Below are 26,241 nucleotides of genomic sequence, written 5' to 3'. Positions count from 1 at the left end.
TGCCACTTGAAAAGTGAAACTTTAATTTTCACCTGAACTGTATGTTGCATTACTGCTGCAAGGCAGACAAAGACTGGCAATTAAATATAGGAACCTGCAGTGTTGGAACAAAAGGAAACCTGCAGAATTTAAACACAAAAAGAAACTGTAGAGTATAGTTGAAAAGAGAATTTCAACTGTTTGGAAGATTTAACTAAAGGCAAACCCAGGACATTGAAAAGCAAAATAATGGAAAAGAGCTCATAAAAAGAAACTAATAGTGGAAAATGCAGCTGGCACTTTAAGAAACCTTAAGTTAAGAAAAAACAGGGGCCGGGATTCTCTAATAATAGGGCTATGTCCCCAAGACCGCAAGAAAACGGGCGTGAATTACTCCGGATTTGTTTCTCCGTTTTTAAGGGGGCTAGCAGGGCCCCGGCATACGCCACGCAGCTCCTGCTGCTGATACGGGCCCTGCATTTCTGGCTGCGGGTCCGCGCATGCATGCTGCGGCGTCAGCCCCGCGCGACATGGCTGACCCACACACCGGGTCGGCGCGGAAGAAGGTAGGCCCCACCCAGATCGCGTGTGCCCACCGATCGGTGGCCCCGATCAGGGGCCTTGCCATCGTGGAAGGCCCCCCCCACCGAGAGACTGATCCCCCTGCCCTCCACCAGGACAGCCACTGCACCCGCGACGCTGAGCTCCCGCCGATGGAACCATACAATAACCACGCCGGCGGGAACTCGGCCGGTTGACCGCGGAGAATCGCCACGGGGGCCTCTTTCAACTGCACCCAATTGGCACCGCGTCAATTGCGCGCGCAGCTGGCAGCGATTCTCCGGTCGCGGGTCCGACGTCCCATTCTCCGCCCCCGCGCTGTGCGCGATTGCGGCGTGGGGGCTCGGAGAATCCCAGCCAGGCAACCGAAGGAAGAGTGGAAATTCAACAACATAGGGCGCAATTTAATAAAAGAAAATCAGAAACTGTTTTGGGCGGGACGAGCGGGGCTGTACCTGGCACTATCTAATGGCATTTTGTTGCTATTCCAGCCCCAGGCAGGTAACATCCCCTTTTGAGGCAGCACTTGGCACCATTTCCAGCTCTGAGGAGCTCAGACGAGCGGAGCTCCTCAGTGCAGGAAGAGATCGAGGCGCCATTTAAAAATGGTGCCCATGGGCTGGATTCTCCGTTTGGGAGACTAAGTCCCCATGGCAGCGTGAAACGATGGTGTTTTACCCCAGGAAAACTGGTGCAAAACGGCCACCAATTCGCCATGTTGCTAGGGGCTAGCAGGGAGGCAGCGTAGAGCCCCCACCTCTAGCTGCCGATATGGTCCTGAGCATTTCTCGGTCTGTGGCTGTGCATGCGTACGGCAGCAGCCGCACTGTGCTTCATGGCGGACTCAGTCCGCGGACCCGAACCGCAAAAATAGTAGCCCCCATCAGCCGCTCACGCGACCCGGACCACCCGCCCACAGTGCCCCCAGTCCCAAATGAAGCCTCCCCTGCCCGCGGATCGCCTCCCCCCCCAACTGTGGCCACGCCAGACTGAGTCCGCAGCCGCCACGCTGAGTTCACGACAGGTGAGACCGTAAGAGTCCCACGCCGTCGTGAACTCGGCCGGTCGGGGACAGAGCATCAGGGGGCGGGCCTCAGGCAATGGCCTGAGGCCGTGGATATGTGGCGTGGCATACCTCTAGAGTACGCCGCTTTTCAGGAGGCAGAGAATCCAAAACCGGCGCTTCTCCCGATTTCGGCATCAAATCGGATTCTCTGCCCGGGCGTCGAACGCGATTTTGGTGTCAGGGAGCGGTGAATCCAGCCCCATATTTCTCAACCTCCACCAAAGACCCCCGGACTCCAATGCCCCAACTCACCTATAAGGGGGTCGTCAGGCCACCTTCACACAGGCAGGGCACCCCGGGCCTGATCTCTGACATGGGCAAAATGCTACCTTGGCACTACCAGGCTGGCATCCTGGCAATGCCCTTGCCAATCTGGCAGTCCCATCTGGGCACCCTGGCAGTGCCCTTGCCAGCATGGCAATTCCACCTGGACACCCTTGCAAAGCCAGCGTTGCACCCAAGTGGCACTGCCAGGGTGCCAGGCTGGCAGTGCCAAGGTGCCTGGGTAGCTCCAGCAATGACAGGGTACCACCCTACCCAGAGGCCGTCCACAGGGGGAATCCGATCACCTGGGAGATCCCCCTCTCAAGTGCCATTCCCCATTTGAGAGAGTGCTAAGCTGCGCCCGGCTGGGGTCTCCTCGAGGAAGATGCCGGGTGGCCATTCGATCTCACATAGGCAGAGTTAAGTCGGTTTATAAGCTCAATTAACTATGTGAGTCTGGATCCCGCCTGATCGTGTAAGGCATAACAACCATAGGGAATCCTGGGAGAGGTCTACCGGTCGCATCCCATCCAGATTCCGGTGGGACATGGCCTGTTAATAGCACCTAAAGAAAGAAACTAACAGGCTGCAAACATCCCCGATTGGCAAACAAAATACCAGAAGAAAGCCTGCAGCGGTTTGGAAAAATAGGTGGGAAGTCCTCCAATGTTAAAAACGCAGCCATGGTCGCTGGTCTCCCAAAAACAGAATGGGAAAATGCACCGGGCTAGATTTTCCAGCTCCGGAAAACAAGGTGATAGTCTTAATGCAGCAACACATTTAAAATGGCAACACAGCAACTGAGAAAAAAATGAGAGAAGAAAAGGCTGAAAATGGCCACACTTACTGGGCCTATGTCCTTGCAAATGGAATTGAAAATGATAGAAACGTGGCAACTTAATGAAGTGCGATGGGAACTAAAACCTTTGGTTGATTAAGATGCTTGGTGCAGTCTGCCAAAGCTGGCTCAAAATCATGTGGCAACATTGTCCTAGAGTCGCATATTTTCCCCTAAGTCACTTACCCCTAAGCAGAATGAATTAGGATTCATAAAAGAACCCAAGAAGAGAGTGAAACAATTGCACAGTACGTTGCAGCACTTAAAAAGCTCACTGAACTCGACAAAGTCCTGAACAATATCCTCCATGACAGGTTGATCTATGGAAAGCCTGGTTACCATCCATTTGAATGTTGGTGCAGAGACTTTGAATGCTGTCAGTGAGGCAAAAAGGAACACGTGTAAAAACAAAAAAGAAGCTCTAAATCTCAGAAGCAAAGCAGAGAAAAAGAAATCTGCAGTCTGGTACAACAAGAAGAAGAATCTGCAGTTCAAACAGCAGGAATGGATGACCAGAGTGACATTGAGTCTGAATAACGGGGGGCCCTCCACAGGGCTACTGCGTAGCAGTGCTGTTGGAGGACAAAGCAATACATCTGGAACTGGGTGCAGGGGCAGCGGTTTCTCTGATACCAGATGCTCTGTATAAGGAAACGATAATACATCATCCTTTGATGTCTGCAAATATCATTCTGCCCATATACACAGGGGAATTTCTACCTATGGTCAGTAGAACGAAAGTTAATGTGGAGTTAAATTGACAGACTGCGAACTACCACTGCTTGTGTTGAAAGGCGACCATTGTGTTTTAGTCGGATGGTCATGGATTGATAAGATCCGGTTAAGCTGGGCAGACGTACATTGCATTGGAACAGAAGAAACTGGTCTGACAGTTATTATTAAAAAAACATGCTGTTGTTTTCAAAAGGAGATTTGGGACGCCTGAAGGGGATTACTTTAAAATTGAATATCAAAGTTGGCTCTCAATCAAAATTTCTGGAGGCCAGAACCGTGACTTGTGCCATGTGACCAAATGTTGAAGCAGAACTGGAGCGTCTTGTCAAGGTAGGGGTCTTGATATTTGCCCATAGTGAATGGACAACACCTATTATTCAAGTGTTCAAGAAAGATGGCTCCATACTCCTCTCTGGAGTTTCAAGATTACTGTTAGTCTCGTGTTGTGTGCTGAACAATGCCCACTTCCCCGAATTGAGCATCTTTTTGCTGGCCTGACTGTGGAAATAAATTCAGCAAAAATACCTATTCCAGGCCTACAACAAATGCATGTTGCTGAGAAGTCACAAGAATATGTTACCATCACAGCACACAAAGACTGTACAGATAATGCTATTTGCCTTTTGGAATGTCAGCGCCATCCTGTTTCAAAGGGCCATTGACCAGATCCTGAGTGGCTTGCCTGAGGTTCAATGCTACTTGACAACATCTTGGTAATGGGCAAGACTGATGGAGATCATCTCAAGAGCTTGGATGTCACCCTACAAAGCCTAGAGAAGTGTAGTGTATGGGTTCGCAAAGGCAAATGTGAGCTTTTTCAGCCCTCTGGGGAATATTTGGTTCCCATCATTGGTGCTGCTGGGCTTTGCAAAGCACACTCGAAGGCTATTACAGATGATCCAGCTACTCAGAATATCAGCCAGCTTCACTTGTTCCTCATTCTTAGGACTGCTGAATTATTACGGGGACGTTTATTCCACAGCTGGAAACCCTTTCATGAGTTTCTGTGTCAGAACAAAGCCTGGAAATGAACAGAAGCCTGTGATAATGCATTCCAGAGTGCGAAAGCAGCACTGACAGATTCCGAGGTACTGACGCACTTTCACCCCCTCCCCCATTACCTCCACAACTTGCCTGTGATGCATCGCCTTACGGAGTTGGAGCCATTGCCTCACACATAATTCCTCTGGTGTGGTGGGGCCATAGCATTCACTTCACGGACTTTAAATAAAGCAGAGAACCAATATCCTCAAACTGAACTTAAAGCCCTGGGGATCATTTTCAAAATCCAGAAATTTTGGCAGTAGTTGTTTGGACAGAAATTCACGTTCCCGACAGATCATCGACCACTCACCTCAATATTCGGTCTACACACAGGTATCCCTTCTTTGGCTGAATGCAGGATGCCGCATTGGGCATTGATGTTGAGTATTCACACATATGAAATCAAATATAGAAAATCTACTTCGCATGGAAATGCGGATGGTATTTCGAGACTGCCCCTACCAGTCAGCCACAGGGACACTGCTCCAAAACATATCTTCTACTTTGCACATGCGGAGGACACACCCATCACTTTAGTCCAAATCAAGAAGGTCACTCGAGTGGACCCAACATTGTCCAAAGTCATGGACCTTGTGATGCATGGCAACTCTTCCCTGGCCTTCCAATCCTCTCCTCACCTTCATCCTTACTTTTCCAACAAGATGGAGTTGTCAGTCACTTCAGGATGTTTACTTTGGGGCATGTAAGTTATTATTCCACCAACAGTCAGGTCAACAGTCTTGGACCAACTGCATTCAGATCACTGTGGAATAGTTCACATGAAAGAGATTTCCAGGAGCTACTTTGGAGGTCTGGTCCATACCAAGACATTGCTGCCAATTAGGTAAGATCTTGTTCTTCATGTCAAAGTGTGAGAAATATGCCTCAATTAGCATCCTTCCAGCAATGGGATTGGCCAGCCAACCATGTTCGGGAAAGGAAGTTCGAACTCATATTTAAGCTACTGGAAATACATGGGTTGCTGCTACTGTGATTGCTCAGACAGAACTTGTTTCGTCCACAGTTCAAACAGTGAATTATTTCACGTAGCATGGACATGTTGCCACTGTTGCCATGTCAAGCTCCATCGAAGCATACTACTTATGGAAGAGCCTGATTTCACCATTCCAGTAAGCCATGTCCAAGTCAATAAGTGTTGACTCCAGTCTCACCTCCTTGGTCCAGCTCGACTGAAGTTCAAGTCGTTTCACCTTCACCAGCATTAGCTAAACTTTCAAATTTGGCAACATGTGCTAAATTATCATCAGTCTCCTACGAACATTACTCTTTAAAGGCACCAAAAGGCCACTGTAGCCCAGATCAGCAGAGAAGAGTGCCTGAATTATAGATAGTTGAGCTAAACCCATGTATTTTTTTTTTAGGCAGTCTGCACTCTTTTCCCTAATTCAGAATGTGTTTTGTAAAACCAACATTTGCAATAACGGGAGAGGAAGATGTTGTGTGTTGTATGTTTTGTCTGTCTTGCTGTACTTTGCAAGCCATTACATTATGGGATCGCAGGATCCATGTTTTCTTATTAGGTCGACTGTGAGAGCAATACACAACAGCTGTAATGTTTAGCACCTCCTGTGTCTACTGGTGTACTGATTGATCTTGTAAGGTGCCAGGACCTCAAATTATCATAGTTTAAAACGTCGCCACCACCAAAAAGCAACAAGTAGAAAATACTAGTAAAAAGAAACAAAATGCTGTAAATCTGAAATTAAACAACATATTCTAGAAATACATCACTAGCATCTGAAAAATAACACGTTAATGGCTCACGTTGAGGCCTACTGCTTTGAAATACAGGTTTATTAGATAATAGAAGACTATAGTCCATTTAATTTGCCTACCTTCATCCTGGTAGTCGCATGCCTCAAGCTAGATATCCCGACCATGGTTGTAGAACAACAACTTATATTTATATAGCACCTTTATATAATACCATGTCCCAAGGGCCTTTAAAGGAGCCACATGAGGCAATATTAGGGCAGATGATCAAAAGTGCGGTCAAGGAGTTTGGTTTTAAGGAGCATCTGATGGGAAGAAAGAAAAGTAACGAGGTGGACAGGCTTAGGGTTAGAATTCCAGAGTTTAGGACCTAGGAAGCTGAATGCAGAACCACCAATGGTGGAGCATTTAAATTGTGGATGCTCTTAAGGCCAGAAATAGATGAGCACAGAAATCTCAGAAGTATCTGGGCTAGAAGAGATTGCAGATTTAGGGAGGCGTGAGACCAAGGAGAAATTTGAAAGCAGCGAGCAATCTGCTTAGTAACAGAGTACAAAGGGAACTAACTGGCAGATTAAGGTGGAAATTAGTCATGTTATGGAATAAATATCTTGGATAATTCTGAAATGAACTTGGATTTAAAATGTTTGATGGTGCACTGTATACTTCACAGTGCAATCCACCAGAAGGAAATTTAAAATGAATGTCGAATGGACCATTTTGCCAAAAGAACACCGAGGAAGAGAAAGTGCATATGGATCATCCCCTCAAAGCCATCGGGACTAAGTACCAGTGCATTTTACAGCTTTTGAAGGACTGCATCATCAACTACTTACACTTATATTCAAATGCAACAACTTACACTTAGGGAAATACTTTAATGTGATAACGTATCTCACGGCACTTCACAGGAATGCTATTCAACAAAATTTGATACCGAAGACTAAAGGGGATAGTGGACAGAATCTTATGATGAAGTCAGGACCACATCTGGATTCCAACCCCACAAGTGTTTGCAATGTGTACACTGGCATGATCGTCCAATGGGCTGCATCCATGCCTGCCGCACATTTCGGGTGGTGGGCACGTTGCTGAGGCTGCTGGTTGTTATGAGAGTCAACCTACCTTTATATTGAGAGTGGCGGTCAGCAACCTCAACTCCTGATGGACCTCGGAGTAAAACTACACAGACCAGAAGTGGGCTAACATGTGCATTTGCATTTTGTTTACATTCTTTGGGCCCAGCATGTCTGTGCATGCAGAGAAATAGTGCGAGAATCCGGGTCAGGTGACCGGGTGCCAGGCGCCATGGAAGATTTAGTGTCCCAGTAAGGGGACAGGGTTGAAGGGAAAAGGAGAGGTTCCATAGTGGAGAGGGGAAAGGGAAACATCCCAAAACAAGAGTCCCAGAAAGGAAGCAGGGAGAGGAAAACATCCAAATTTAATTTTTTAAAAGAGCAGAGAAACAGCCTTCAAAAAGAAAAAGGGTTGAGGGGAGCAGGCATTAAGGGAAGAAGGCAGCCGAAGGTTGGTGACTCGGTGTTGAGGGCCTTTGGGGAATAAGTACCCCTTTGGAGCGGTACTGTTTTGCTTGACATGGCCAAAGAGCTGAAGTTGTGCTTGTGATTTGGTGCTTGAGTGCATATTCAGGAATTCTAGGGAGTGGAATCTTGGGAGACAAGATTGAAAATCTATGAGGTGGGTCGTCGTTGATGCCATTTGACTTGGAGCAACTTTTGGGGAGAATTCCCAAGTTAGATCTTTGAAGGTGAATATTGGAATCCCTCATGAAAGAATCAGAGTTTTGGGGTGATTGGTTGACTCAGTGTCATCTGGATTGGTTGTTGAGAAATCCATGGACTCTGTCCTGGTTGCATGTGCCATTCATTTTTTAGTGTGGTGTGTTGAACCACAGTTTGCCTGTTAATTCACATGTTCTTCATATTAACCCTGAATGTTATAGTATAAGATAGATGTTGAAAATTGTTTTATTTTTCTGACCTTGTATAAAAAAAGTGTACTTTTGTTCAAAAACCATGGAATCTTGGGTCTTCATTCACTGAGCAAGCATCTTGAATCTCAAACTCTGTCTACTTTAACCAAAACAATCTTTACCCCTCACCGAATCTTACCAACAACTTGGGAATTAGGCCAGGATCATAACAAGGTCCAATCAAAGGGCCTAGATCGTTAGAAGGCTGATAGCACCGTTTAAATAGGCACAACTTGGAAAGACTTCTACAAACTTTACCAAATCGATGGACAAGGCAGTATGGAAATGCCGCCACCTCCACGTTCTCCTCCAGGTCACACATCATCTTGATTTAGAATTATATCACTGTTCCTTCATTATTGCTGGTCAAAATCCTGGAACTCCCTCCACAACAGCACAGTGAAGCATCTTCACCACCTGGACCACAGTGGTTCAAGAGGTTAGCTCAGCATCACCTTATCAATCACAATTAGGGATGAGCAATAAATTTTGGCCTTGCCAGCGCCGCCAAATCCCATAAAGAAAAAAATAAAACATGGAAAGGAAAATAAGGCTGGTTGTATAAAGAGTGACAGGTCCACAGGCGAAGAGAAAATTATACTAGTAAATGAGTAAGGTGTCAGGTATATTGTTTGTTACATTACAAACAATTTTCTTTGTTTATAGAAATCTTGAGTATTTGGTGGCACTCTTAGAACCAAGCTATTTAAAAAATAATATAAATGTGAAGCAGCAGTGTTAAAACAGTTAGGGAATTCACCACAATAGTTGTTTACTTTGGATCAGGTTCAGAAAATGCTGTAAGATGTCAAATGGCTGCTTTGAGATAACCACATTGTTATAAAATGCCTGACAAGTGCATAGTATTTACCGAGTTAAGAACATCAATCATGCCCTTTTAACTAACCCTATTTCCTCTTTGTGTATGGTCAAATGGCAGAGTACAGATAATATACAAATTTAAAAGTGCACAAGCAAGGTTTTTAAAATATCTTCTGGAGGAGAAATCTGTTTATGTTGTGCTGCTAAAGAAGAATTCACAAACACCTGACAGGTTTTAGCAAGTATCCAACTCAACAATTTTTCCTTCTCTTGCTTTTGCTCCAAATCACAATGGAAAGAGCAAACATAACATTCTCTCATAACCATGCTGCACTGCCCTATTCCCAACTGCTAGGAATCAGACAAAAGCAGATCAAATTGATTCAGCTTAAGAGTTTTCCCTCTCCCCATCATGTTTGTTTATGAGGCTTCCACAGATGATCCAGCTGTGATCAATAAATTGTCGCTTGTGGTAATTTCAAGAAAATATCTGCTTTTACCATTCTATGACTTGGTCCATTAATGCAGCACTGATTTTCAATGTTGTCTCCAAATTATAAGATGACAGGAAATAGGAGCAGGGGTAGAACGTGTGGTCATTTGAAACTGCTCCACCATTCCATATTATCATGGCTGATATTGGGTTTCAATTCTATTTTTCTGCCCAGCCCGCATACCCTGAATTCCCTGAGAGATCAAAAATCTGTCTAACCCAGTCTCAAATATATTCAACAATGGAGCAGCCATAACGATCTGGGGCTACAAATTCCAAAGATCCACCACCCTTTAATTTCTCAGTCCTAAATGATCAGCTCTTTATCCTGACATTGTGCTCCCATGTTTTAGACTCCCTGACCAGGGGGAACAATCTGTCACCTTCTCCCCTACCTTGTCCCTTCTGAATTTTGTTGGTTTCAATTAGATCATCTATCATTATTCTAAACCCCAGAGAACATACACCCAATTTACTCATCCTTTCATTATAAGTCAAACAAAGAACAATACAGCACAGGAACAGGCCCTTCGGCCCTTCAAGCCTGCGCCGGTCACATGTCCAATCTAGACCAACCGCCTGTACCGTTCTACACCCGTTCTACATGAACGTTCTACATGAACGTCTGCTCATGTGCCTATGCAGATAGGTCTTAAAGGTCGCTAATGTATCTGCCTCAACCACCTCACTTGCAGTGCGTTCCAGGCCACCACCACCATCTGTGTAAAAAGCCTCCCCCGTACATCTCCACTGAACATTACCCCCTCACCTTGAACTTGTGCCCCCTTGTAATTGTCATTTCCGCCCTGGGAGAAAGCCTTACCCTACAAACCCATTCAGTGAGCACTCTTTCTATCACCTCCAAAGCAAGTATATCCTTTCTTAAATGTGGAGACCAAAACCAAGGGCAATTTAGCGTGGCCAATCCACCTAACCTGCACATCTTTGGACTGTGGAAGGAAACCGGAGCACCCGGAGGAAACCCACGCAGATACGGGGAGAACGTGCAGACTCCGCACAGTGACCCAAGCCGGGAATCGAACCTGGGACCCTGAAGCTGTGAAGCCACAGTGCTAACCACTATGCTACCGTGCTGCCCTGATTGATTTTGAAGTGGTCAGCAGGAAATTGATAGCACTTGATTCTGTTTGAAATTGGTCTATGACCTGTCAATCAACGATTGATGTTTATAAACAATGCGCTCAGAACACTTCAGAGTTACTCAACCATGAAGGAAGATGAATGAAGCAAAGCTGACAGTTGTGAGCGTGGAAGCTGTCAATCACAGTCTAGTAAGGGAAATTAACCCGTAGATTGCAGCTCAAGGATCTGAGGGGTTTAAAGACAGCTGATTGCTTTCTCTTTCCAGGAATTGACAGGTGCTGCTTCCTGTGCCTGAGCCAGCAGGTGTATTACCCAGGTGAGTGTTACAACAGTAATTTATTTTCACTACCTCTATCTGGACTGCTCTCTAGCTTCCAGACAGAGGTATCTTTTCTGGGGGGCTTCCTGACAAGGGTCTCTTTGTAGGGGCTTCCTCACAAGGGTCTCTTTTCTGAGGGGTCTGAACAGGGTCCCTTTATTTAGGGGTCTCTGGGGGGGGGGGTCAGGGGTCGGATCACCCCCGTACTTGGTGAAAGGGGGGGAACCCAGAAAATCTGGGGGTGGGGGGCCAGGGGGCTGAGTTGTGATGTGGGGGGGGGGGGGGGCGTGACCAACCACAGAACCTCACTAGAGGGCTGTCCATTCAAAATGGTGGCCCGATAGCGGGATCGTCTTGGGAATCCTTTGCAATCCTTGCCATGCATACATTTGCATGGTAAAGGATTGGGAATGGCTTCCTCAAAATTGGATTGGCCAGGAAACTGGTGCCCAACAGAAAAGCTTATTCTTCCCTGAGCTGTGATGCCCAGTGCCCCATAAATCAAAACCCCTTCTTCCCACACCACTCATTGAGCCACACGTTTAATTCTCTAATCTGCTTGATCCAATGTCAATTGACATGTGACTCAGGTAACAATCCAGAGATCATTACATTTGAGGTTCTGTATTTTAATTTGGCTCCTAACTCCTCAAATTCTCCTAGCCGGACATCATTCCTGCTTCTGTCAATGTAATTGATCCCCATGTGGACCACAACAATAATAATAATCATTATTATTGTCACAAGAAGGCTTACATTAACACTGCAATGAAGCTACTATGAAAAGCCCCTAGTCACCACATTCTGGCGCCTGTTCGGGTGCATGAGAGAGAATTCAGAATGTCCAAATTACCTAACAGCACATCTTCCGGGACTTGTGGGAGGAAATCGGAGCACCCGGAAGAAACCCACCCAGACACAGGGAGAATGTGTAGACTCTGCACAGACAGTGACCCAAGCCGGGAATCGATCCTGGGACCCTGGAGATGTGAAGCAACAGTGCTACCCACTATGCTACCATGGTCTCCCTTCTCCCTCCCCCAGCCATGAGGAGATTTCATTCATTTTAATCCGTTAACTTGAAACAAAGGATAAAAAAATCTATTTTATTCTCAATCATGCTAAAAAAAGAAGTTTAATTATTTTGACGACATAAGCACAAAAACATAAGGAAAGATCATTGAACCATTGAATTTGCTCCAGCATTCACGTCTCATTTCTGTGCTCAGTCTGATCCTTCAGCAATTTTTACTGCTACACAAACAAATTTCTCCCCCACAGTCTTCAGCCATGACACATTTTATAAAGGAGGATCTCAACCGTCTCGTTTAAACAAAAATAAACAATAATATAGACACACATTTTACCTTTTCAGGAACTAAACTTTTTCCATCCCAAGCCCAACTCCTCTTTGTGAAGTAGTTCACTGTGGCAAATTCAATAAGTGCAGAAAACACGAAGGCATAACAAACGGCGATGAACCAATCCATAGCAGTTGCATATGCAACTTTGGGGAGTGAGTTCCTGGCACTGATACTTAGAGTCGTCATTGTCAATACAGTTGTGACCCCTGAATAAGACACAATAAGAAAAATGTAACTGGAATCATTTGATGTAATATGTGTAAATTTGCTTCCTTTAAACACTCGGAAGCCCTGATTTATGAATAATCTGATTGAATCTTGTAATATAGCTACAGGCACAGACTATTATGAATTTAGCACTCAATTTCATTGCCAATTTTTGTAGAAATGATCATTACTTTTGTAACATGGTTAGAGATGTATTTCTAAACAGTCATAAGTCTAGCGATATCTAGATAAGCTGAATAACACTTGATTATCATAGATTATCATAGAATTTACAGTGCAGAAGGAGGCCATTCGGCCCATCGAGTCTGCACCGGCTCTTGGAAAGAGCACCCTACCCAAGTCAACACCTCCACCCAATCCCCATAACCCAGTAACCCCACCCAACACTAAGGACAATTTTGGACACTAAGGGAAATTTATCATGGCCAATCCACCTAACCTGCACATCTTTGGACTGTGGGAGGAAACCGCAGCACCCGGAGGAAACCCACGCACACACGGGGACGATGCGCAGACTCCGCACAGACAGTGACCCAAGCCGGAATCGAACCTGGGACCCTGGAGCTGTGAAGCAATTGTGCTATCCACAATGCTAACGTGCTGCCCAAGCTACTCATTCATATTGTATCATGAGAGTTAAATTCTCCTCAGTGATAACTTTAGCACAAAACTGATGTTTCTCCCATTGTGTTCAATCAATATAGAAATATCACTATTTATTTCCATTACATACAGCAATATAGCCCTAACTATTTTAGAAACATCTTCATAAATTTCTGTGTGGATTTGAAAATGGTCACTGCAGTGATACAGAGAAGGTTATCCACCTAAATTTGTGTTGAACTATATTGGGTGGCATTTTCCGGACCCTAGCTGCGTGTGTCTTGGTGGCATGCCATTCGCTGGTGGCAGGATTCTCTATTCCTGCCGCTTGTCAATGGGAAACCCGTGAGCGGGGGTGCGTTGCCAGCGGGTAAGAGAATTGCAACAGCTGAAGAACTCCGGCCATTATCTCTCGAGGACCCCATATGAGCAACAGGATATTTATATTTAGCAAGTACCCATCTCACCCATCGTTCCTTCTGCTGATTCACCCCAAATCGCAAAGAAGAGGCAAACATAACATTCTCTCATGCCCATGCCCATGAAATGAAATGAAAATCGCTTATTGTCACGAGTAGGCTTCAATGAAGTTACTGTGAAAAGCCCCTAGTCGCCACATTCCGGAACCTGTTCGGGGAGGCTGGTACGGGTACGGTATGGAGCAACATGCCATGTTGCTCCATAACCACCAGACTCAGACAAAAACAGACCAAACTGATTCAGCCTAGATGTTTCTGCCTTCCCTTCAGTTCTGTTTATGAGGCTTCTGCAGGTGATGCAGTTGGATCAATAAATTGTCACATGGTAATTTCAAGAATATATCTGTTTTTACCATTCTAAGAAACAGTACGTTATTGCAGCACTCATTTTTAACGATGTCTCCCAATGTTCATTCTAATTTTAAACAAATAACACAAAATCCCTTTTAACCTCAGTCACGCTAAAGTAAGAAATTTCATTACTTCAATGACATAAGCACAAAAATAGAAGGAAAGGCATTTGAACCACATAACATGCTTCAGCATTCAAGTTTCATTTCTATGCCCAACCTGACCCTTTAAGATATTTTTCTCATTCTAAGTCTGTGTGATTTTACTTTCAACTGGAAAGGAGTTGATTCAATTTCCAACTGAATGCTTCAGCTGATACTATATTTATCCTATTAAACTGTTATGAAGAAATGTTCTGAATTTAAGTTCACAGTTCTTTATTTTAGAATACTATAGGTGTTCTAGCAATAAACTTACTAAATTCTCACAATTTGGGAACTGTTCTTTTCATGATACTCATTATGTAATTACAGATCAATTAGCCTAACATTGTTGGGAAACTGTTAGAATAGATAATTAAAGACAAGGGGAGGGATTTCCAGACCCTTCCCGCTGACAGGATCTTCCAGACCCACCGGAGATAGCCCCTGTGGCAGGCTCCCCAGCGGCGGGGAGGTGAGCCATATAAAAACAGCGTAAACATCGACGGGACCGGAAGGCCCCACTGGTGGTCAATGGTGAGCCATGTCCGCCGCTGGAAAAAATGCCCCGAGGTGTGGGGGGAGGGGGGTAAATCCCGGCCAAGTGACTAAACACCTCGAAAACTTGCAGCTGATCAGAGAGAACCAATCTGAATTTGGAAAAGATAGGTCATATCGAATGAAGCTGATTGAATTGAAGAGGTGACTAAACTACTGGACAAGGGAATGACTATGAAAGTTATTTCTATTAACATCCAAACAGATAAGGGACTGTTTCTTAAAGTTGAAGTTCACAGAGTTGAAAGCAAATTATTGACCAATTAGAAAATTAGCTGTGTAACAGGAGACCTCGAGAGTGGAGATAATAGGCAGGTATTCCATTAGGAGGTATGTGACTAGTGGGGACCCACAAGAGTCTGTGTTGGTACCTCAACTATTCCCATATTCATTAGCAACTTACATGATGGAAAATAAAGTCATAAACACACATTTTCTGCTGTCACAAATTAAGCAGTATACATGGAAGCATAAAATTATGAAGAGATATCAGATTTATCGAATGGGCAAAACTGTGGCAAATGGATTTCAGTGGAGGCAAACATGAGGGGCTGAATTCTCCGCCATCAGGATTCTTCTTTGCACTCCTGGACGAATTGCCCCAACTGTCTCACATCAGGCCCTACCTGTTGTAAACCTCACCGACGTAGTTTGAAGATCTTGTGAGGGTGGATCATTTGGTAGGGGGAGGGGGGAGGAGCATTAATAATATTGAAATGACTGGAAAGCTATAGAAATGAGGTTCATGGCCTTTGTGGGAGTGAATCTCATGACCCTTCCAAGGGGTGGGAAAAATCAGGAAACACAATCTCTCCGACAAGAATCGCATTTCCCGATTCTCATGTGAGGGTTTTCCACCCTCGCTGATTCCGCAGCTCCCGCAGGTGGCGCGAGCAGCTTCAAGATTCCGCCTCGAGGAGGTATCCAAACAGAATTGTGGTGTTCAGGCACATAGATCATCGAAAGTTCACAAACAAATTATTTTTTTAAAGGCTAATGGGATGCTGATTTTTATATCTAGAGGACTAGAATTCAAGGGAGTATAAGTCATGTTTCAGCGATACGAAGCTCTGGTTAGACCACACCTGGACTACTGTGAGTAGTCAATGGGGATATGGTGATGTAGTGGTAATGTCACTGGACTAGCAATCAAGAGGTAAAGCTAATACTCTTGGGACATCGGTTCAAATCCCACCATTGCAACTGGTGGAACTTCAATTCAATTAATAAAAATTAATTTCAAGTTAATGTGACCATGATAACTATCATTTACTGCTGTAAAACACCACCTGGTTCACTAATGTCCTTTAGGGAAGGAAATCTGCCATCCTTATCCCATCTGGCCTACACGTGACTCCAGACTCACAGAAATGTGGTTGACTTTTAACTTCCCTCTGAAATGGCCGAGCAAGCCACTCATTTCAAAAACAATTGGGTATGGGCAGAAAATTCAGGCCCTGCCAGTAACACTCATATTCCATTAAAAAATACAGGAAAGGAAAAGTTCTGGGTCTTGGAGGAATGCAATGCAGATTTTCCAGAATGATATCTGGACTCCAAATTACAAGAACAGGTAACACAATCTTGGGTTGTATTCCTTGGAATTTAGAAGATCAAAATCCTCCTTTTCATTGGTAATGGGTTGAAGGGTTATGGAGAACAGGCAGGATAGTGGAATTAAGGCCAGGATGAGATCAGCCATGATCGAATGGCAGAGCAGACTTGATGGGCCACATGGCCTAATTCTGCTCTATCTAACAATGTATCTTAACACCAACCTCAGAAAAGCATCCTATATTCCATTTCTGGGGCGCGATCTAACGACATTTACGCCTCGTGAGAGCTAACAAAATCTCACAAGGCATCACAATCTGTATTGCGTCCTCAATGTGCGGGATCCAGATTTGTACACTCAAGTGTGCAGTTAAGCTCACTTAAATATGTTCGCGCCAGTGTTACCCAAGGCACAGGACCTAATGGCCTCACCTTGAAGACCTCGAGCGGGTGCTGTTTAGCACTGGTTTCCACAAACGTGGACCAGGTATACCGGCACTGGGGGGTCTTCCAGGTGATCAGGGTCCCCAGGTGGTCAGACTCTGAGCAGGCTAGTGCCACCTGGGCACCACGGCACTGCCGACCTGACACCCTGGCAGTGCCACCTGTGTTCCATCCTGGCAGTGCCCAGGTAGCACCTTGCCCATTGTGGGGGTGCCCTGCCCTTATGAGTTAGGATGTGGGTGGGCTCAAGGTAGATTGGGACGTTGGGGGGGGGGGGGGGGGGGGGGTCCGGAGGCCACGGTGGTGAGTCCAGAGATCGGGGCACCATTTTAAAATGGCACCCGATCTCTTCCTGCACTGTCAAGCTGAGCTTGTTAGTGCAGGGAAGGAGCCAAAGTGCAGCCTGGGGGGGGGGTGTGTGTGGGGGGGGGGGGGGGGGCTTCATCACAAAGGCGCCAAAATAAAGTAAAGTCCCAAAACAGTACTCTGTTTCATTTCCATTAAATCGCACCGCTGATTTTTATACCACCATCTCTGAATATCCTTAGAAATTGACAGTTAACTTCTAAAAATCTTAAACCCAGCAAGTAGAGGGGCATTACTGCAATAAGTGTGTGCTGGACTTTTGCTGAAGATTTGGACAAGTATTATGTTTGAGCATGTCTCAACCTAGTTCTTATTTAGTTCAGTCCATGGGACACAAATATCAGTAACTAATTAATACTACACACTGAGTGGCATGCTCACTAAAAGAGGCCACAAGAATGTTGACATGGGAAACCGAATGCTCTGTGTAAGGTGGGATCGCATTATGTTGTTGGAACTATCTGAAGGGAATTTGTTCTACCTCAAAGCTGTGTGGGAGTGCCTGAAGCTGACACCACATGGAAAGCGAACAGCAGACTGTTGCACAAAATGGAGAATTTAACCAAAAATAAAACATTTGAGCAGACCAATATTGGCATAGCTTAAGAAAATTCTGTGCAATGTTCAAAGTTGTTTGCAGGCAACTTTTCCAAACAACTCACCAAAGACAGTTCTTGCAGGGACAGATTCCCTGTTTAACCAGAATGACACTTGTGAGAGAATAACTGTCATAATGCATGGTAAGTAAGTTTGAATTACAAAGTAACCGATTTTTCTCTTCAAATGGAAGTGAGCCGTCATTACTACGTATTCACCTGGAAATATAAAACACGGTATTAGAACAAGATAGCGCCCAAATTATCACTCCTCTGCAACTCAGAAATAGCAAGTGTAGGTTATTCCTTCACATTACTGTCGTGACAATAGGCCCATTTAAATAAAATATATTCAAAATAGTAACCCGATTACTGCTGATAACAATGGAAATCGTTCTCATGATCCAGGTATAATGACCTCATTACTATAAACAAAATATCAATCAAAGAGGTCGCAAGTGTCGGAAATATAATTGTGACATTGGTGCTGCAGAAGTTGTTTTTTTGACCTATCAGACAATGTGAGGGTGATCACTGCAATTAGTCTATTAGATATCAGAGGGACCATTTTGGAGAATTAAGGTAGCCCTTTGGATATGGTCCCAGGACAAGTTTGGGAGAGATAAGGCACCCTTGGGAGAGGTCGGGTGCTCCATGGGATTGTTAAAAGTGGATATGACTGTGTGTAAAAAGTGCATGAAATCATTGGAACTGTATGAGCTGTCAAAGAACTGTCAAAACCCTTTGGAACCCTCAAAGCCCATTGGAACTGTTGAGCTAACTCTGCTGGGCTTTAAATTTTAAAGAGTGTGGAGCTTTAAAAAATATTTGGTGCTTAAATTTCAGTCTGTCTATTGCCATAAGCATGAGGGTTGTTATTACAGGATTTGTGCTGCATGACTGATTTTACAACCTAACATTAACACATTGGGTCGCCTGTTAAGTGACCAGCTTGAATGATGACTCCAAGTGGCTATAGAGTATAAATGTTTGTTTTCATAAGAGATTAGTTAAGGGGATTTTGATGTATTGAATGATTTTTTTTTATCAACAAGTGTTTTTTTCACAGTGACATCATCAAAAGCCAGGCAATGTCCTGGATCAGATTCTCCGTCCCACCGCACTAGATTTCTGGTACGCCGCACCCCCGGGATTCTCCGCCTCGCCCGACGGCCAATGAGTTTTCCCATTGTGGGCAGCCCCAAGCTGTCAGGAAATCCCCGGGCTTCCGGCGCAATGGAGTATCCCGACAGTGGAGAATCCAGCCCCTCGTCTCTGTACTCCTGGCCCAAAAGTGAAAACCCTGGTCTCGGACGTAATGCAACAACAATATGGGATCAATAATCTGTGCCAGAAATGCAATATAGACTTTTGAAATTGAACAATCATGCAGTGTAGCTGGATTTGACTATTTAGATTTTGCATCAGCATTCCACTGTCCTGACATTTTTATACTAACCTAATAATTTGAGTAATGTCAACCAAATAAAACATTATGTACATGAGACCTAACATTAATGTGTACGTACATAATTTGTGTGTCTAAAAATGTCACAAATATCAGAAATGATAGGTTTCAAGCTGTTAAATTGTATTGTATTTTAAGCACTAACAGAGTTCATATTTGATACATCTGTCACTTTGTCTTCTCTTCATCCCAATCAGGTCAGCCAGCTCAGACTGCCCTGAATTTGTTCCATTGAGACCATTATCGAATGCAACATTTTGGGCTACTGTTTTTTTTATTGAGGTTATATGTATAAAGTGCAGGGGATCAAGGGTTATGGGGAGAAGGCAGGAGAATGGGGATGAGAAAATATCAGCCATGATTGAATGGCGGAGCAGACTCGATAGGCCGAGTGGCCTAATTCTGCTCCTATGTCTTTTGGTCTTATGGTATGCTGCAGAATCAAGCACCTCAAATTTTGTACTGGAATCAGAGAATCACTACAGTGCAGAAGGAGGCCATTTGGGCCATCAAGTCTAATACTGACGCTCTGAAAGAGCACCCTACCTCGGCCCAGGCCCCCATCCTAACCCCGTAATCCAGTAACCCCACCTAACCTTTTGGAGACTAATGGGCAATTTTAGCATGGCCAATCCACCTGAACTGCATATCTTTGGATTGTGGGAAGAAACCGAAGCACCTAGTGGAAACTCACGCAGACACAGGGAGAACGTACAAACTCCACACCGACAGTGACCCAAGGCTGGAATTGAACCTGGGTCCCTGGCGCTGTGAGGCAGCAGTGCTAATCGCTATGCCACCGTGCCGCCCTTAGCTTGTTGAGTAATGATGCCGATGGAGCACCTTTATTGCCAAAGGCACGATTTCCCAAACACCATATTCAGCCAAGACTTGACAAAGCTGATAATGCTGAGTCTGCAGCATATTGTTTGATTTTGGCCCCTTTTCACTTGAAATTTAACAACTGGGTGTTGGCCGATGTTGCTTGCAACTTGCGGATCGTTTTCCTATTTACTTTAATAAAATCTGGAAAGTATCAACACTCCAATCGGTTCGTGAAATTCTGAATTTTTCTTGCTTGTTTAAATCCATGTCCTCAAATATAAAATATAAAATAACTGTCCATAAAGTGTTAAATGAATGCTTTGTACAAATATGATATTTATGTCCATCTGCAAAACAGATCTGATAACAGATCATCCTCCTTACCTTTTCATTCAAGATGTGGCTCTTGCCACAAGGAGAGAGGGAGATGAGGGGAAAAAAAGTATACAATAACTTGTGTTGGGATGAATCATTTTAAATTGTTGCCAGAGCTTGTGAGAGCAATGAATAAAATGTGATTGTGTTCGTCAAATTACAGAGAGGGTTGTGCATTTACTCAAGCAGGATTTTAGACCATATGTGTTATATTAGAAAGGTCATAGTAACTTGTTACTGCCAGGGTTTTGTTACTGTATGAGCATATGTTGTTGGAACAATTATATGATTAAAAAAAACATTAATGCCTCTTCTCTGAATAGCTGTCATATTCCAAAGAGCCCAATGAGTGAAGTTACTATTCATTTTTTCTCTGTCAATGCTACAGAGAAGCAGTAAAAAAAATCTAACACTAAATCAAGCAAATATTTCTCCTCATGTCACCCCCACAACCCAAAGATGTGTAGGGTAGGCGGACTGGTCACGCTAAATTATCCTTTAATTGGGAAAAAAAAATTGGGCACTCTAAATTAAAAAAATATAAACAAATCATAAAAAATATATACATCCAGATATATGTATACAACCTGTACTGGATTTAATAATGACTTTTCCCACACTTTGTCCCATTAAGTCATATTGATTCAATCGAGAACCATCTTCAGCCACAACAACTGATTGGGATGCTCCATGTGTCCATGTGTACACGACCTCTGATGTGGTGTATGCGTCTGTTTTGGAATAGAAGGTGAAAGGGGTTAATTGTTGAGCTTATCACAGTATTGTGAACATGACTACAAATTTTGCACAATGAACAATTTGCAGTAACGCAGTTCATTGGCCCATTCACATCACCTGTCACAGTTCAATAGCTCATTTCCCCATACCCCTCTTTACCAGACAGTTAAGGAGCAGCTAATCACTAGTTAGAAAATTCCCAAATGGATGAAGGCTAACAACATACTGATAGAACAACAGTAGTAGCAGTGTGCTACAATTGTAGTGTCATTGTGAAGTAGTTTTGCTTCATGCCAACATGTTTTCTGTATCAGGAGGTTCCTCCAAGTGGGCCTCTTCTGAGCAAGGGTCTCCCAGGCGTTGATGTTGCATTTTTTGAGGTGAGCCTTCAGGGTGTCTTTGAAATGCTTTCTTTGTCCTCCTCTTGTTCAGAAGCAGTCCTTTAGCTGGGCAAAGCAGATTTGCTTCATTCAGGACTCTGATATCCTAAACACATGGCCAGCCCAGCGAAGTTGGTTTTGGATGAGCATAGCCTCAATGCTTGTGCTCTTGGCTCCTTCAAGGACACTGATGTTAGTACATCTGTCCTCCCAGCTGATGCAGAGAATCCGACTCAGACTGCGTTGATTATACATTTCAAGGGCCTTGAGATGGTGTCTGTACGTAATCCAAGTTTATGAGCCATATAGGAATGTTGGGAGAATGACTACCTTGTACCTAAGGATCTTGGTGTCAGCCCGAATGTCACTGTCATCAAAGACTTTCATCCTTACGCATCTGAAGGAGGCATTTGCAGATCATATACATTGTTGGATCTCTGCATTGAAGTCTGCCTCAGAAGAGAGGTGGCTCCCGGGTCTGGGAAATGTTCCACATTTGAGAGGGTTTCTCCATTGATCTTGATGGAGAGAGAAAGTGGATCTTGCCCTGGGGCAGAGACCAATTCTTTGGTATGCTTCCACGAATATGGCAAGCATCACTTGGAGATTCTCTTCTGAGAGAGCGGAGATGACGATGTCATCTGCATACTGAAGCTCTATGAATAATGTCAGTGTTATTTTCTTCTTGGATTTCAACTGGTTGAGGTTGAAAGGTTTTCCGTCCATCATGTAAACTGGGAAGCTTACTCGTGGCAAGGTGAAGGATGGTGGCAATGAATATGGAGAAAAGGGCGGGGACAATAACACATCCCCGCTGGACTCCATTCTTGACCTCAAAGTTTTCTGTCTTATTTCAGTCAATGAGGGCTATCGCCAATATATTGTCATATAGGAGTCGGAGAATGTTGATGCATTTCTCTGGACAGCTGGATTTTGACAGGGTCTTCCATAGCACTTCCTGATTGACTGTGTAAAAAGCCTTGGTCAGATCGATGAAGGCCATGTAGAGTGATTGATGTGCTGCTGGTATTTCTCTTGAGGTTATCAAGCAGTGACTATCATGTCCGCTGTTCTATGGTTTGGTCGGAAGCCACATTGGATTTCTGGAAAGATTTCTTCAGAAACTGGGAGAAGGCGGCTCGTGAAGATTCGGGCGTTGATCTTCCCGGCAATGGAGAGTAGGGAGATTCCTCGGTAGTTCGCACAGTCCGCTTTGTTTCCTTTCTTGAAGGTGATGGTGATGGCAGCATCCCTGAGGAAGGCAGGAATTTCTTCTCTGTCCCAGATTTAAAGAAGATTATCATTGAAATATTATAGCTTCTTAATTGCACTTGTAGTGAAAAGGAGACATCTTAATGATCAAGGGCGGGATTCTCCGACTGCCGCTGGGTCAGAGAATCGCCGGGGGTGGCGAGAATCCCGCCCCCGCCGAATTCTCCGGCGCTGGGGTTTTGGCGGGGGTGGGAATTGCGGCGCGCCAGTCGGCGGCAGCTGGCAGCAGCACCCCCGGCGATTCCCCGGCCCGCGATGGGCCGAGTGGCAGCCCGTTTTCGGCGGGTCCCGCTGGCGTAAATCACAACAGGTCCTTACCGGCGGGACCTGGCTCCACGGACGGCCTGCAGAGTCCTCGGGGGGATGTGGGGGGGATCTAGCCCTGAGGGGTGCCCCCACGGTGGCCTGGCCTGCGATCGGGACCCACCGATCCAAGGGCGGGCTTGTGCCATGGGAGCACTCTTTCCCTCCGCACCAGCCGCTGTCAACCTCCGCCATGGCTGGTGCGGAGAAGAACCCCCCTGCACATGCTGGCACTCCCGCGCATGCGCCAACTCGCGCCGGCCGGCTGAGGCCCTTCGGCGCCGGTTGGTGTGGCGCCAAGCCCTTCCACATCGGCTGGAGCGGCGCCAAACACTCCGGCATCAGCCTAGCCCCTGAAGGTCCGCCCCTTTAGGGCGGCTCGACGCCAGAGTGGTTCACACCACACCTCGGCGCCAGAGTGGCCCGCCCTGCCGGTTCTCGGAGAATCCTGCCCCTTATGTCTGACAATTTTTAATATGGAAAATAAAAATTATTTTTCTCATCAGAGTGCCATCACACGTAAGTGACTTATATTATAGTAACAACAATTTGGATTATTATCTTGTGTTCACAAAAATGTCAAGTATTATTGTCAAACATCTCTCTTGAAGAAAGTGATCTTTTGAAATAAAAAATGGTTTGATGGGCCGAATGGCCTAATTCTGCTCCTGTATCTTAAGATTTTTTTTACTGAAACCATGCATTGCTATTTTCAATGATCAGTCTCACTGCACTAAAAATGCAGCATGAGCTTGGAAATGATAGATTGAGAAACCAACATATTAATGGTTATCTTGCAGTGTACTTCCTGATTTTCGACCGAATAAACTTCTCGCTTGTTAATTTCGTTCAATAACCCCTCCAAGCCTGAACTCTGATAAAAACATTAACCCTTAAACACGTCAAGATTATGTCAGCTGATATATTATAATGCCTCAAAACATTCCCCTCATTGCAATATGAATTTAAATTTAAACTTTATTTTTCTTGCACCAGTGCAAGTCTACTGATATCTAGGGACAGAGTCCTCGAACAGAATTTGAGAATCAGCCTCAATTGGAAGAGAGAAGATGACTGCTTCCACTGCTGATGAGTAAATTGACCCATGCTGCACAAATAGATGTCAAGTGAGTAAAGTATGAGGCTTGGTTGTGATTGTTGCTGTGATTAAATGATCTGCTGACATTTCTGCCTGTGTTCTATATCTTTCAAGACCCTACAAAAGTCATATGGAAAGTAATTGGCATCTCCGTGGGATTGTACCCCCCAAAAGTGTGTTTAATTTCAGGAATGTGGGAAGGGGAATGCAAACTGCAAATTACAATGATAAAGCAAGAAACAGGTAATCAAGCAGCATGTTCTGGGCTCATTTTTGCACATGAAATGGAAATAACAGAAAGGTTTGCATTTCTACAACGCTTTTCATGATCATTGCAAGTCTCAAAGCACTTTACACCCAATGATGTACTTTTTTTTGCACTGTTGCCATAGTTGTAATGTAGGAAATGCAGCACTTAATTTTCACACAACAAACACCCACAAACAACTTTGTGATAATGACCAGATAGTCTGTTTTTGTGACGGTGTGAGGGATAAATATAATAATAATAATAATCTTAATTGTCACAAGTAGGCTTACATTAACACTGCAATGAAGTTACTGTGAAAAGCCCCTAGTCGCCATAGTCTGGTGCCTGTTCGGATACACTGAGGTTGAATACAGAATGTCCAAATTAACTAACAGCGCGTCTTTTGGGACTTGTGGGAGGAAACCAGAGCACCCGGAGGAAACCCATGCAGACACAGGGAGAATGTGCAGACTCCATACAGACAGTGGCCCAAGCCAGGAATCGAACCTGGGACCTTGGTGCTGTGAAGTAACAGTGCTATCTCCTGTGCTACCATGCTGATTAGCCAGAACACCCCGGGGTAAATGTCCCGCTCTTCTTTAAAATAGTACCTGATAGGAATCGACTATTTCCTGATAGATCTGACTGGTAAAAGAAGGTTATTTAGTGTAAATATTAAGCCCCAGTTTTAATACCCATTTTAAATTGAGGATTTCAGCACTCATAACCTCAGGTCATGATAAAACACATAGCTTCAACAGGGACACAATAAGCCTGACACATGCATAAACTCATTGGAGATTGAAACAACATTTTTACTAAGCAAAGATGAAAAAGCTCTTGTTCTGACAAACATATTTTCAAAGACAGTTTGACATTAAGACATGAGCTGTACCAGTAATCTGATCAAGGACGAAGCAGGCACCATAGCAACATGAAGGCACGATTGTTCATAATGTGGATAAAGCAAAGTCAGCAGAAAACCAGTAGATAATAGCACAGAATCGCTTTCCATAACATACACAAATATTCAAACATGAAACATTCAGAACTTATGTTGCACATTAAGGATTGACAGCGAACCGTCGAATTAAATACATTTGATTCTAACCCAAACCAATTAGGAAGACTCAGAAGTGTAGATAGATGGTTCAAGACAGATAAGATTTCCTATAAAGATGATGGTCCATACGGCCATCTTTATCCAGGATAATTCTATACTTTGATCTAACTATTCGCTATCCTTATTTTCATATTTTCACTTTTCCACTCTAATTCTTGAAGTAAACGCAAGCTGTTTTGCTGTAAGCAAGAAACCTTTTCTGTATTATTTTGATACTTCTCTTTAAGTCCTTTTGCTAGCCGGACTTTATTGGGAATAGATTTAAGTTTCTCTCAATTGTAATCAAATAGAGGCAATAAAGATTCTTGTTTGCATCCGAGAAGTTTAACTCCAATTTCTACTGAGTTTTAGTCTCGCACGACTTCACTAATTCCGCATGGTAGATCTCATCAATTTGGCGTAGTTTGGCAAAAGGGGAAGAGCGCAGAGTCGGAGAAATCGGAAGACTGAAGAAAGACCAGAAGGACGGAAGACCCAAAGACAACTGTTCGAAAAACGGCTCGACTGGGGTAAGAAACATCTTTTTCGCCCATTAAAATTCTTAAAGCCGCATCAAGTTGGCTGGTTTAGCACAGGGCTAAATCACTGGCTTTTAAAGCAGCCCAAGGCAGCCAGCAGCACGGTTCAATTCCCGTACCAGCCTCCCCAAACAGGCGCCGGAATGTGGAGACTAGGGGCTTTTCACAGTAACTTCATTTGAGGCCTACTTGTGACAATAAGCAATTTTTATTTCATTTCATTTCAAGTAGTGCTCCGACCCCTTAGAAAGGACC

The 26,241-nt window shown here is 44.4% G+C and overlaps 1 protein-coding gene across 3 annotated transcripts in view; it reads right to left on the bottom strand.

Annotated features, from left to right (window-relative positions):
* Positions 1-26,241, bottom strand: part of LOC140427061 (gamma-aminobutyric acid receptor subunit alpha-1-like) — a 75,896-nt gene that overhangs the window by 11,946 nt on the left and 37,709 nt on the right. For 2 of the 3 annotated variants that reach the window (XM_072512526.1, XM_072512527.1), the window contains exons 7-9: positions 20,891-21,034; positions 17,702-17,854; positions 12,320-12,522 (exon numbers count right to left, since the gene is read on the bottom strand). In XM_072512526.1, the coding sequence (XP_072368627.1) occupies positions 12,320-12,522; positions 17,702-17,854; positions 20,891-21,034 (500 nt within the window). Of the gene's footprint in view, positions 1-12,068; positions 12,523-17,701; positions 17,855-20,890; positions 21,035-26,241 lie in introns of those variants that run through there. The other variant, XM_072512529.1, reaches the window with a different exon arrangement.

This window comes from Scyliorhinus torazame, chromosome 7 (genome assembly GCF_047496885.1).
Source record: "Scyliorhinus torazame isolate Kashiwa2021f chromosome 7, sScyTor2.1, whole genome shotgun sequence".
In the NCBI taxonomy this organism is placed as follows: Eukaryota; Metazoa; Chordata; class Chondrichthyes; order Carcharhiniformes; family Scyliorhinidae; genus Scyliorhinus; species Scyliorhinus torazame.
This window is presented reverse-complemented; position numbering and strand designations above follow the sequence as displayed.